Source organism: Morchella sextelata (assembly GCF_020137385.1).
Source record: "Morchella sextelata strain SCLS chromosome Unknown scls_2, whole genome shotgun sequence".
NCBI classification, from domain to species: Eukaryota; Fungi; Ascomycota; class Pezizomycetes; order Pezizales; family Morchellaceae; genus Morchella; species Morchella sextelata.
Window position 1 is genome coordinate 2,013,929 of NW_025408617.1, and position 12,806 is coordinate 2,026,734.

Here is a 12,806-nt window from a genome sequence, read left to right on the forward strand (position 1 = left end):
GAAGATGGACCCTAGAAGATACGTCAGGATCAATTGAAGGCCTCAGAGTTTCTTGCACTTCAGTCCGCTTGTCTTTCTTGCGGGGTAAAGCTGTGGCCCTGGATGATAATCCATGGAAGCACCCCTAATATCTAGCTAAATTATAATAACGGCTTGGAGAATACTTGTACTCTTCTTCACCATAGTCTTACTACAAGCCTACAAGTCGTGGAAAGGTAATATTCCCTAAAACTTCGATTTTTCGCCTTATTTAAACCTTGTTTTCTCTCCCCCCCCCCCCCCCCCCCCGCGGCGCCGGTAAAGTATCATATATACAAAAGATAGAGGCGTCTGCGTGAAAGAATAAAAAAGAAACCCAAACTTTAGTACGTACTTACATACCTGGATCTCCTCCATAACCCAACGTCCTACAAGTACGTAATATTGCAGGCGCATTGTCACCATAGTAACGGAGCTTGGGGGAATATGTGCTATGTAGAACGGATGAGCTTAAACCTTAAATCTTAAACCTAATCCTCAAACCTAATCCTATCTAACTATATCTGGCTAGACTTGTAGCTACGAAACGGACTGAGGGCAGGAATGATGACGCATCCGAGGATAAGGTGATTGGCGTACGATAAATGTTGTTGAATGGCCATGGTCTTTGGGCTGTTGGTTGTATGGGTGGGGTTTGGAAGGGGAGGGGAAAGGGGGGAAAGGGGGGGGGGGCGTATTTCCGCGTAGATCTGTGATGCGGCCAGAGACAAAGGCAAATCTGCATGCATTCAGGTAACGAGGGAAGAAAGTCGGGGCGGATGTCAAGAGAGTGTAAGAATAAATGAATACCAGGTACTCCTAATTTTATACCAACCACAGAGAGAGTAGGACGCTTGTCTAAATTAACAGTATAGTATACGTATGTCACGCCGCCATCTTGGGATATTTACATTCACAGATAGAAAAGTCCCCGTTCGATCAGAAGGAATCCAGAATCTTTGAACAGACATGTACATGTCATGGTTTGACAGTAATGATCAGGAAGCAAACTTACGTAGTATGCTTTTATTTCCTTTTACCCCTCACTCAGCAGGCAGTAATACTAGCCGGCGGAGGAGGATCTTCAAGCTTAAGAGTAGTATTGATCATACTCTTATCTATCAGACCATCAAGTTCAGCCTTGCATTGTTATCGCCCTTAAGCTTATTTCTCGTTATGAGACGTACGTGATTTGTAAACCTCTTCCAAATCCAGTAACTGCTATGTACATGTAGTATTTACTGATTTGGATATATAAGAGGCTGTGCACATGCATAGCATAATAGTTTTCTAGCTAGAGCTGCGGAAACACTTCTTTTTCGCTTAGCTCTCAAAGTTTATTTTACTCGACACATAAGTGATGGAAATAGGGCTACAGTACATATTACAAGCCTCGGCAACTTGTGGACATGATAAGCTAGTAAGGATTTGCGATCACCATTTAATCCCCAAACAGCCACCAAAAACGATTCATAAATCACAAACCATATTTAAAGGGGTTGGGCTAGATATATTGACTTCTTCTCCGTTCAAAGGATAGCTAGCTGTACATCTTTACATCCATATGTGTAGTTCTTCGTCTATTTCGAGGGCTTTTAGGTGTCTGTAGGACTAGGTAATAGACTAATCCGTTTGAGCGCGATAATTAAGTAGTAGCAGTCTATAGTATAAAATAAAGCTTTTGTAGGATGGTTTATTCCGTTATTCTAATCAGTAATTTGCCCCAGATGTTCTGATTTCGGGCAGTATTTTCGCCCACCATGTTGATATTTATTGCACTTGCTATATGCCTGACCCATATGAAAACTTCGGAGTGACCCTTCAAGATCGCCCATCTAATCTATGTGCAATCTAATTGGTAATGATCACCAACAAAAACGCCACGATAGGATCCTCCGAGTGATAGCTCATGATCTCTAAATATAACACCCTTGGCGAGCCGGCCCAGCCGAGTTCCGTCAATGCACAGCCTCACTCATGTTTCAACTACCTACATAGCTGGCGTTTCTTACTCTATTATTCACCTTTCCCTTCTCTTCCTCTCCATCTTTCTCTCACTACAATCACCTTCGTTTCCCACTAGACAAACCACCACAAGAATAAATCTTCAAAATGGCCGACACTAAAGCAACACCTCGCGATACCAAGGTCGACCCGATGGTTACGGAACCACCATCATACACAGATGCCACTAGTGCAACCTCATCGTCAACCCCGTACGGTGATGGAAACGTCTTTACAGACCTCCCTCGCCCGACAATGACCTACTCGGCAGCTCGCCGTGAGCCTTACCAGCCCCGCAGGAAGGGCTGGAGCTACGGCTTCTTTGACTGTCTCCGTGACCCTGCCTCCAGTACGTTTACTCCCTAGATAGCTCCTATAAGCTCCCCAAAGTTCTCAGTACCTGCGTTCAAATTACTAATCATTTATAAACAGCCGCCAAAGCCGTGTTCTGCCCCTGTGTCTCCTACGCCCAAACCCGCCACCGTCTCCACTCCCCCAACACTCCCGCTCCAGTGTTCTCCGCTCCTTGCCTCGGCTACTGTTTAGTTGCCTCTGCTATCCCCGGTGCTGAGTTCATCTTCGGCTTCCTTCAGCGTGGTGATATCCGTAACCGCCTCGCGATCGACCACACGCTCCCTATCGGAGCCATGGCGGCTACCCCCACGCCCACTGGGCAGGGAATTAGGCTCCCTAGCAGCGAGTTCCAGGATGACGCCCCACAGGTGAAGGTGTTTGAGACACTAGAATCTGCGGGCGGGTTCATGGACGACGTCTTGAGGCACTTCTTCTGTACCTGCTGCTCGCTGGCACAGGAGGACAGAGAGGTGAGGAGATGGGAGCAGGTCGTGGCAATGGGGGAGGGGCTGGAGGAGGCTCCAGTGAGAAGAGACGTCGAGGATGGTGAAACAGAGGAAGCCGAGAGGCTCTTGGGGGACGAGAGGGCCTAGATCCCTCTCTCCCATTCGATATATAGATATATTTTTTTACCACTCTTCTCTTGGTTGCTAATCTTCTTTACCTTTGGTCCCTGGTTTCCTGGTTTTCTATCCCTTTTCTATCCTTTTTCTTTCCTTCTTTCTTCTCGTTCGGATGGAATAGGGGAGTCGAAGTTTCATATTATAAATTCAAAATTTATAAAACATCTCTTGAATATCTAAACGTTATCGTATCTTCGTGTCTTAAAGCTGTAGATCACATCAAACAAGAGCACGGACCTTCTTAATCAGTAGTGAAACGTCTCGAATCTTACCCCACCAAATGTGAATTTTTTCCCCCTGACTAAGGACTGACATGAAGGCTTCTTTGCACTTGGCAGTCTCACGAGGTTTCATTTTCATAACCTCTCCTAGTTCACCCTCCAACTCAAAACAGTCGAAAGTTTCTCCAACAGAGAGGGTTGTGCACATTTCGTATTCCATCGCATAAGCACGCGCGTGCGTACTTACATGACTCATAGAACATTGTGCGACAAAGAGCAATTAAGCTTAAGTTGTCATTGGTGCCCTTAAAATAGCTGCCATTGGAGGGGAAACACCTGATGCTACAGCGTGCGTGGAGCGGCGGCGAGTGACACGGTGTGAAGGAGGATTGGTAACTAGAAGCGATAGCGCAAGCGTGAGATGGGGAGGGTGCAACGTTGATGCGACGCCCTCTCGTTTCTCAACTCATGGGTGTGTGTGATACTATGTAGTTACTTTCTGCGAGCCGAATATTTTGAGCCAAAGCTGTTACTAATGTTCTAGACAAGATAGGTTCAGGAAAGGGGTTTATAGACGGGTCATTAGAGCTCTCTCTCTCTCTACATCTCCTGGGAAGGTGGGATGGACTCAACTAATTCGGGTTACCTACTTTTTCATCGATGTAGGTGCACTCTCTCAATCTTTATATTTACCTCATTTCATAGGAAGATATCTTTCATCCCTGATCATTGGCCTACAAGCTCGAGCCATATCTGAGCCTTCGGTGAGTCTTGGGTTTTAACGAGTTGGGCTAGCTCATGGACCGCAATGGGCTGCTGCTGCTGCCGCCGATGGAAGCGACTAGTCTAAACGTACTTGTAACTCTTGGTTGAAGTTAAAAATACCTAAGGACATGAGATAGCGAGTAATAAAAACAAAAAAATTCATCAAACAAGGTATTATTTAAGAGATATGACAAAACCTAGACCCAACCCAAAACTCTTCTACGTATAACTACATATGTAGATATATGAAGCAGAGAGAAAGCGAGAAAAAAACACTTCACTACGCCAAAAAAAAAGAGAAAAAAGAAAAGGAATTACATAGAACATAGCTGATACCGATAAACGTATCTCGTCACGCATAACACTTTTAAAACACTGTACCACGCGCTTTGAGTGCCTGGCCTATCTTTAGATATTTGGTGTTATCAAGAACAGACCCTGCATCGATCCAGTCTCCAGAGTTGATACAGTGGATTTTCATGCGTGGATGATACATCAGATCTGGTAGTAACTTGGGCGTAATTAAGAAATACCTATATGTCTGTCAGTAGTTTATCCTACTAAAAAGAGACAAGCATAAAGCGACTTACTGTGATGTGTACTCTTGGCATGCGATGTTGACCATTCGGTGATGCACAAGCCTCTCGTTTCTTGGATCCATCCCTTGGTTGATTTCATCAACTACGCGGAATGGAGACCTCGCAAGCGACTGCAAAGCCATAAGATAAAATACAGTAGATACGGCCCTCTCGCCTCCAGATTGCCGTTGGTTATTCAAAATTTGAAGTCTCTCGTTCGCTCTGAACTTAACGAGAATATGAACCGCCCACTTGTCAAAGTCCTCCTCTTTATGCACCTTTACCTCTCCGGCACACCCGATCTTCTCAAAGCTCTTCGTGAACGCTGTGCTGATCTTAGCAACCAGTCTATCAATTTTCGGCTCCCAAGCTTCCCGTAGCTCCTGGATCGCATCCTGTAGTTCTTGTAATTTCCTTTCTGTTGCTGCGATCTTTGCTGTCAGAGCTGTGATCTTAGCCTGCCGATCCTCATACTGTTTGATAGCATTCGGGTTCCCTTCGTGAAGGAGGGAGAGCCTGGCCGTCTCGATCTCGATGTCATGGTCAATGTCTTCGCCAGACTTAGTATCAGGGAATGCCATAATTATTTCCTTCTCCGCCTCAGTGAACTCGAGAAACAATCTCCTGCACTTGGCTTGCATAGACTTGGCCTCTGCAAGGAGAGCCTTCGATGTTCTTTCGACTTTACTTATAGTTAGCAATGTGAATCGGGTGTAGAATATGGCGAGTCTTACGCTCAGAAACCTCCTGCTTCTTGTTCTCCAACCTTGTCTTGGTTTCCTCAATTCTTTTCTCCAATATATCTACATCCGACTGTGCTTCAGCCAATCGAAGTTGGGCTTCCATCAAATCCTGATGCAAATCCACCAGTTCTTTGATTATACGCTGTTATCAATTAGTCAAGACCCCGACTAGAAGGGGAAAACTTATTACCCCATATTGTAAAGTATCTTTTGCTTTCTTGACAGCTAGTTCAACTAGCTTGTTTGACAGCTCCTTGATTCTCTCTTTGTATTCCTCACTCCCAACAGACTTTAGCTTCAAGTCCTCCTCCAATGGCCCTAGTGTTGCTTTCATTTTGTTGAACTTTAACACATCCTGCTGTTTCGCAGTCTTTTCCGCATCGATATCTATCGCTTCCTTTTTGAGCGTTTCGTGCATCGCCTTGATCTCACGATGCTCTCTCTCTTTTGCAATTTTTTCCTCCTCGACACTTGCAAGTTCCTCCTCAAGCTCAGATATTTTGCGCCCTATCTCGATTTTCAAGGATTGGTCTACTTGTTGCGTTTTGAATACTGTGGCGGGTCTGACATTTCCTAAACGTGTTGAACTGGCATTGTATTCTCTCCTGCGAATGATTCTGTAGCTTGTCCGGCCAGCTATCCATTGTACGATGTTTGTATCTTCCATTTGTTTATTTTGGGCGGGAGTGAAATCCTTGAGGGAAATGGGCTTATATCCAATCAGAAAAAGGCCCAATAAAGCGACTTTGAGCTATCAAGGAGGCCACGTGGGATATTCCTACCGTGCGATGAATACCAGTCTCATTACAGAGCATATTAAGCACTGGGTCTGGTCCCTCCATATAATCCAGCGCGTACCCGTCAAACCCATATCTAGCCAGCTATAAATTCGTCAGCATCTGCACCAAACATAGAAGTTGGAACATAATCTCACCTCCTCCGCCTTAATCGGTCCTTCTGGCTGGTGAGCTAATGTTGGTGCCCTGCTTGTTGAATAGTCTCTAATAGTCACATCGGCAAGCCCCATCCCTTTGTCAAAGCAAGCATTTACGAATTTTAAGTAGTCGGCCCTCGTTTGACAAACAAAGGATTTCTTGTCGTTATTACCTATCAAGGCCTCCACAACATCGGCATATTTGGGATCCTTGATACTACATGTCAATACTGGAGGTCCGAAAATCTCAGCCTCAAATTCATCCTTATGAGATTTGTAATAATCCCAAGCTCGAAAAGTGTCAGGGCTCATATTTCTCAGCATTCTCTCGCGTTGACCAGTTGCAGTCTCAAGATCTTCGAGTCTGTAGATTCAAGGTTAACTAATGTCCGACCAAAAAAAAAAAAAAAGGAAAAAAGGAAAAGGGAAAGGGAAAAAGGAAAAGGGAAAAGGGAAAAAGGAAAAATCGGGAAACTTACTCTGTCTGTGCGCGAGTAATTTGAGTTTTGATACGATTAGCTTGATCGATTTTTGGCATGATTTCGGACTTCTTCTCCTCGGCCTTCGTCCAGCACTCTCGTATATCTCGTCGTTTCCCGGCCTACAGTTATCTAGACGTCAAAAACTACATACAAAACCGAGGATTAAGAGAAGACATACCAGTCGTTGATTGAACTCATGCAGATTGATTTCGGGAGGCTCGTTCTCAAGCGATTTCTTTAGTTTTTCTATCTTCCCCCTCAATTTACCTACGGCTTCTCTCCGGCCCTTTTCAGCATCCCGCTCGGCTTCTCTCTTATTCTCAACTTTTTTCTTCTCGTCGTCATATTTGGCAAGAACTCTATCCTTGAATCTGGTCATCTCTTCCTCTTTTTTTTCAACGAGGGTCTTTCTCTCCCTAACACATTTGTCCAGCAAATCTCTGTAACGTTTTTTAATCTTTGGCGCATCTGTCATCGGCTGCACCTGATTTTTCAGCTCTTCCAATTCTCTCTGAGACTTTTTGAATGCTTCCTTCGCCTCGTTGGACTTTTTACGAGCTGCAGTATAGGCAATGAAGGGTCTCGCCTTTTCCAGGAGTTCTATTTTTTGCATTACTTCCTGCCGTTCTCGGAGTCTCTCAACATCCTGCTGAAGCGCAGCTTGGCGGTCCTCCATTGATTTGAGCGTCGCACGATCTGATTCAAAATCATTTGAGATCTCCTTCAACTTTTTCCCCAACTTTTTCAAGTTCTCGTGGTTCTCGAGAACCTTTGGAGGAGCTGCAGCACGCTGTGTCTCTCTCATGAGATCTATTGGGTTAAGCCCAGCGAACTCAACGACTCTGTCTTGTGGAAGGAATTGACAAAGGTTGTCAATTTGTATACTGTAAGATCTTGTGAATTTGAGCAATTTCCCATTGCTTATTGATTTGCCTATGGTGAAAGAAAACCGGATTAGTTGATGTCAAATAGACGAAGAAGGCATGGTTTTGTGTGAATCGTACCATCTAGAGTAAAGTTTGAGGCGTTGCCTTCTCGAATAATTCTTCTTACTATTATTGGGTTTCTGGAACCTCGTTGACCTTGAAGTTCAATCTCAATTCTTGCTTCTTGGGCTCCATGTTTGACAAATTCTGAGATATCTTTTGCTCTGCCTAGGTGCTGGTTCAACCGGTTATGCGTCAGATGATATTCATGAGGATAAGATGTCTGAAACTCACCCCTGGACCCCATCCAAGACCAAGGCAAACAGCACAAACAATCGTACTCTTTCCTGTTCCATTTGGACCAATGACCATGTTAAGATTCGGGCCTGGAAATACTTCTACTTGTGAATAAGTAACAAAATTGTTGACCTTAATCCGTACGATACTCCCAGGCTGGAAAGGCTGTTCATTGGGGCCTAGCTCTAAACCCTCTCTCCCTAGAACCTCTTCCTCATCCTCAACCTCCGGATCGGCTGGTGGAAGAATGCTGCCAGGTTCCACCTTCACTGTCCCATTCTCATCCAGTTCCAAGTCATCCTCTTCCTCATCGTCATCATCACCGTTCTCTTCTTCATCACCCTGGACGTCCTCGTTCTCTCCGTTATCATTATGGTGGCGGTTGTCATCCGTTATAGTTCCCCGGCGGGCGCGTTTTCGGCCTACGATGCTAGAAGCGATAGAGATGTCATCCTTATCGTCTTCGTCCGACAGGAACTCATGGGCCGAGCGCTTCGATGTGGCAATAGGCATGTCAAGTACAGGCGATTTTGTTATCCAGGATGCGGGCGATGTTTAAGCAGAGCTGTAGACGAGAATCTGAAATTTGTGGAGGGAGTCGCGTCACTGCGCGTATAATGCCCCACACTAACCGTGTCGCTGGGATTGATAGGCTACTAACTACATGTAGTTACTAATCGTGAAATCACATGATTTCTCTGTTAGTGCATTTCCTTATCCCTAAATCGAAGGAAGCATCTTCCATTAAGACACTAGCTCAATTGCTAAGCCATGCATTTACACCCCATCCCGTAGCTTCACACTTCGATTGCGGACATACAGTTTCCGGTAGAATTATTGCGAAAGTGGGTTCCCCGTGACCCGATAGTCCTATTGGCCCTTCAAAGATTTTTGCTACGAGCACAGACCAACAAAATCCACTCTTTTAGCTCTGACTTTCGCAATAATTCTACCGGAAACTGTAGATGTCCGAGAAACAGTCCCGCGGGGCTGGGGCACGCCTCATTGCAACAACCAATATCTTATTCAATCATCAGAAGCTCCACACGCCACAATCAAGTCGAATTATCATATTCGCTCTTGAGAATGACACAGGCACATGTGCGCATAATTCTACTTTAGAACAAGATAGAAACCGACCATACTAATTAAACAAGATGAACCATGCATAAAAAGCATCGGAGCATCCCGATAAAAATAGGCCGACCTCCGAATCCAGTCAAATTATTATAGTCGTTCCTTTCTGGCTCTTTGGTAAACATAACAGGATTGAAACCTTTTCAACACACACGGAAATACTAGTAATCCTCGCTTCTTTTGTGGAAGGGATTCAATAGACTTGCCTATCCGGGCTCTTCGAAGATGAACCAATTTAGAATACTCACCAAATAATATGGGGTCAACTAATGCATGGCTTATCGTCATTATGGCCCTGAAATCCAACATAGGGTACTCCGGGACACAACCGAAAAAGGAAGCAATCTCAGACGCCGTAACGTTAATTTAAAGGAGTAGGATGTTGGTCGGCAATCAATTACATGTACGTTTAAACTAACATTACCGAATCTTATGGTGTCAATAAAGCACTCCTCGTGGAAGTGATGTTTGATATTATGAGTTGAGACAAGACTTGGCTAGCATAACAAGCATTTTGGCATTTTGGCAGGAGCTTAACCGGGCGCTTCGAAACAATAACCGTGAGAGCGCTTGAAAGTCACCCTTAACCCCTACCCCCACTCAGAGTCTTTGAGACAGTGGAGAACACAACTTCTAACGGAGTTCGGGTCGGATCATCGCTCTGCAGATCCATTCAGAGTTCAAACAACTCCCCACATGTCTCTGTGATATCAACCTCGCTACTCGGATGGCAGCCCTGGGATTGCTTGCCGCCTGGGGCTTCCTGCAAAATTTCTTTTATGATAAGTCTAGGCAGACTGCGGCTCTTCCTACTTTAATTATCTCGAAGTGGCAAGTCTATGGGACATTCGTATTGGTCAGATGTAAAGCCACTGCTTCATCGTGAGTATTCTCAAACTCCGCCGCAACCCAAACATACACAGGCTGTTGTCGCAAGTACCATAATATTATATCGCGCCTGTTATAACTTATCCGCCCTCTTTGCCTCTTTAATTGCCACTGTGCAGTTGTATTTACATATCACCTCCGTCTTGCCAAGTATTTTACCTTCACAACCCAAACATCCACCTTGCTTTTCTAAAACTCGTCCACTAAATTTTCAAAGCTCTGCTTCTGCAGCTGCTTCACAACCTCATATTGCTATGTTTGTTTTGCTTGGCTTGCTTGGCCTCTTGGCTACGGTTCTGATATATTCCACCCCCAAATGCGGCACTCTTCACGATCTTTCTTCTGTACACAATACTCTGCAACTCTGCAACTTACCGTATACTGGTGGTATTCCTTTTTTTCAGTTTTCCTTTTTTTTCTCTCTCTCTTTTAGTCCTATTTCATTCTTCAAACCGGCTGAGCCGATATTTTATACTCGACCAGTTTGTTCGTTATCGCAGGAGATAGGAGTAATATCTCTCGTTAGACAGCAGCGCTAGTCTTTTGATTTCCAATTTTTCACCCTCAAAACTCAAGTTCTGCCATCACTCGCTCCGGTAGCAAGTTTCACAACCAAAAAAAAAAAAAAAAAAAAACCAAAACACCTACAAAATCGTCAAAATGTACGTCAAACAGATTTTTCTGATCGCCTCGGCGTTGAGCTCGCAACTCGTCTCTGCAAATTGTATCCACGGTACATCGTTCCACAAACGCGAGGAACTTCCAGGCGGAAAAGTTGCAGTTTCCAATTTTGGATATACCGGGCTCGTAGGCCCCTTGGGCTGGGCGGGGATTGCAGCTGAGAATTCGGCTTGCGTGACTTCGACCGTGCAATCTCCAATCAACATTGACGATACAATATCATTGGCGACAGAGGCCCCTGTGATTACAATTGCTTCAGTCGAGGCGGCAGAGTTTGAAAACTTAGGGACCACGATTGAGGTAGTTGTTAATGGCACTACAACCTTTGCTGGGAAGGAATTTTCTCTTAAACAGTTCCATTTCCATACACCAAGCGAGCACAGAATCGCTGAGGAGTACTTCCCATTGGAGATTCACATGGTGCATGAAGCAGCTGGTAAGTTCAACCCTTCCTTTCTCCTAATATCTATATAGGCACAGGTGGATATGTTCTAATATCACTATAGATGGCTCTGGCGGAATTGCAGTACTGGCAGTAACCTTCCAGCTCACAGAAGATGGCACAACGACTGAGCTTCTAACAGCCGTCACCGAGAAGATTGCCGAAATTGCTGTTCCTGGTAGCATTACAGAAACTGGACCCCTCGACTTCGCACCTCTCATTGACCACCTCCAAACCACACCTTTGTTCCAATACACTGGTTCCCTCACCACTCCCCCATGTGCTGAAGGGTTGACATTCTTGGTCACTGAGCAAGCCCTACCATTGGACGTCAAGACATTCAATGCTATCAAGAGCGTTGTTAAGTTCAACGCTCGTTATACCCAAAACACCCTCGGGCAGGAGAACTTGGTCGCTGTTGGATCCACCCTTCTCAGTGGTGTCGCTGCTCCAGTTGGAAGTGCTCCAGCTGAATGTGAGTTATCTAAAAATACCCCCCATAGGTAATATCTCGGTACTAACACCTCGAAAGCCGTTGCTGTCACTGAAGATACCGCTATGACAACTTCAGCTGCTGCATCTGCCGCTACCTCAGGCACCACCACCGCCACGGCTGAGGCTTCTGTCTCCGCCTCTGCCTCGGCCTCTGCTACCACTTCTACTACCGCTTCCGCCGCAGTCTCTGCTTCTGCGCCTGCTTCTGCTTCTAGCACCGCTACTGCTACCGCGGAGGCATCGTCTGTTGCGGCGAGCGAGAGTTCTTCTGCGGCTGCAACTGCTACTGGAGATGCGGTTGAGGAGCTTGTTTGTCTCTTTGGGTCCTGCAACGTCCGCACTGCTTCCTCGTAAACCCGAGCTCTTCCTTCGATCAGATATGAGTTACTTGATGGACTTCGCATTCTCGATGTATCAAAAAATGAGAAATATATGTTCCTAGTAATTAATGGCAATGATTACATCGCTGTTTTGTGTTGTGTGAGTGTATGTGGGGAGAAGGGGGGGGGGGGGGGGGGGGCGGTTATTCACATGTAAATCTATAATAACAGAGGTACATATGTACATGTATGTATGCTGTATTAGGTGGTATGGCCGTGGATGGTGCGCGGTGGAAAGGGGTAAATTCATGTAATTTTTGTTGGCTGTTGGATTGCAAATATATAAACCAAGAAATCTATTGACAGTGCACGAGAATCTTAATGCCTACCCAATGATATAAAAACCGGCTTATTTATAATTATGCTCTTCAAACCCATATTATTAGAATGGAACAACCACATCCCCATGTGTGGTTCGCCAAGCTTCACATAATCTCACTCGGACACAATAAAGTGGATCATGTGATCTAACCCGATATGGTTAACAGCCTATTACCCCATGCGCAATTGCAACTACAATTTAAATTCTATGCCGCTTGTCTAAACCAGAGGTACTGAGGTCTAGAAATGACAGAATTCAAAAACGATAGAAGTGTGAATGCCCCGCCACTTCAAACTGAGGCCAAGCCTTGGAGTGCTCTTTACCGTAGACATACTCACGCGTTAATTAAAAGGCCGAAATTTTGCGTGGGGATCTTTTTGTAACGACTTCCGACCTTTAATTAATAACGAGTGAGTATTCATACAAGACATGGATAGGCTTCAAACGATCTAATAGTAAATATATATATTTCATATAAATTAGGAGGAATTGAAGACTGGAAATGCCAAAAATAAA

General features: G+C 44.9%; 3 protein-coding genes across 3 annotated transcripts; 2 read left to right on the plus strand and 1 right to left on the minus strand.

Annotated features, from left to right (window-relative positions):
* Positions 1 to 2,130: 2,130 nt before the first annotated feature.
* H6S33_005800 (uncharacterized protein) lies at positions 2,131 to 2,969 on the plus strand (the record flags this gene model as incomplete). The annotated part of the gene is made up of 2 exons (XM_044837186.1): positions 2,131 to 2,371; positions 2,455 to 2,969. The coding sequence occupies 2 exons, from the start codon at positions 2,131 to 2,133 to the stop codon at positions 2,967 to 2,969; spliced, it is 756 nt and encodes a 251-aa protein (XP_044699109.1).
* Positions 2,970 to 4,352: 1,383 nt separating this feature from the next.
* On the minus strand, positions 4,353 to 8,458 carry H6S33_005801 (uncharacterized protein; the record flags this gene model as incomplete). Its single annotated transcript, XM_044837187.1, has 10 exons — positions 4,353 to 4,518; positions 4,576 to 5,245; positions 5,298 to 5,448; positions 5,497 to 6,015; positions 6,089 to 6,187; positions 6,241 to 6,604; positions 6,720 to 6,841; positions 6,901 to 7,655; positions 7,727 to 7,883; positions 7,982 to 8,458. The coding sequence occupies 10 exons, from the start codon at positions 8,456 to 8,458 to the stop codon at positions 4,353 to 4,355; spliced, it is 3,480 nt and encodes a 1,159-aa protein (XP_044699110.1).
* A 2,172-nt stretch (positions 8,459 to 10,630) lies between these two features.
* Positions 10,631 to 11,942, plus strand: H6S33_005802 (uncharacterized protein; the record flags this gene model as incomplete). Its single annotated transcript, XM_044837188.1, has 3 exons — positions 10,631 to 11,087; positions 11,158 to 11,568; positions 11,626 to 11,942. The coding sequence occupies 3 exons, from the start codon at positions 10,631 to 10,633 to the stop codon at positions 11,940 to 11,942; spliced, it is 1,185 nt and encodes a 394-aa protein (XP_044699111.1).
* Positions 11,943 to 12,806: the final 864 nt, after the last annotated feature.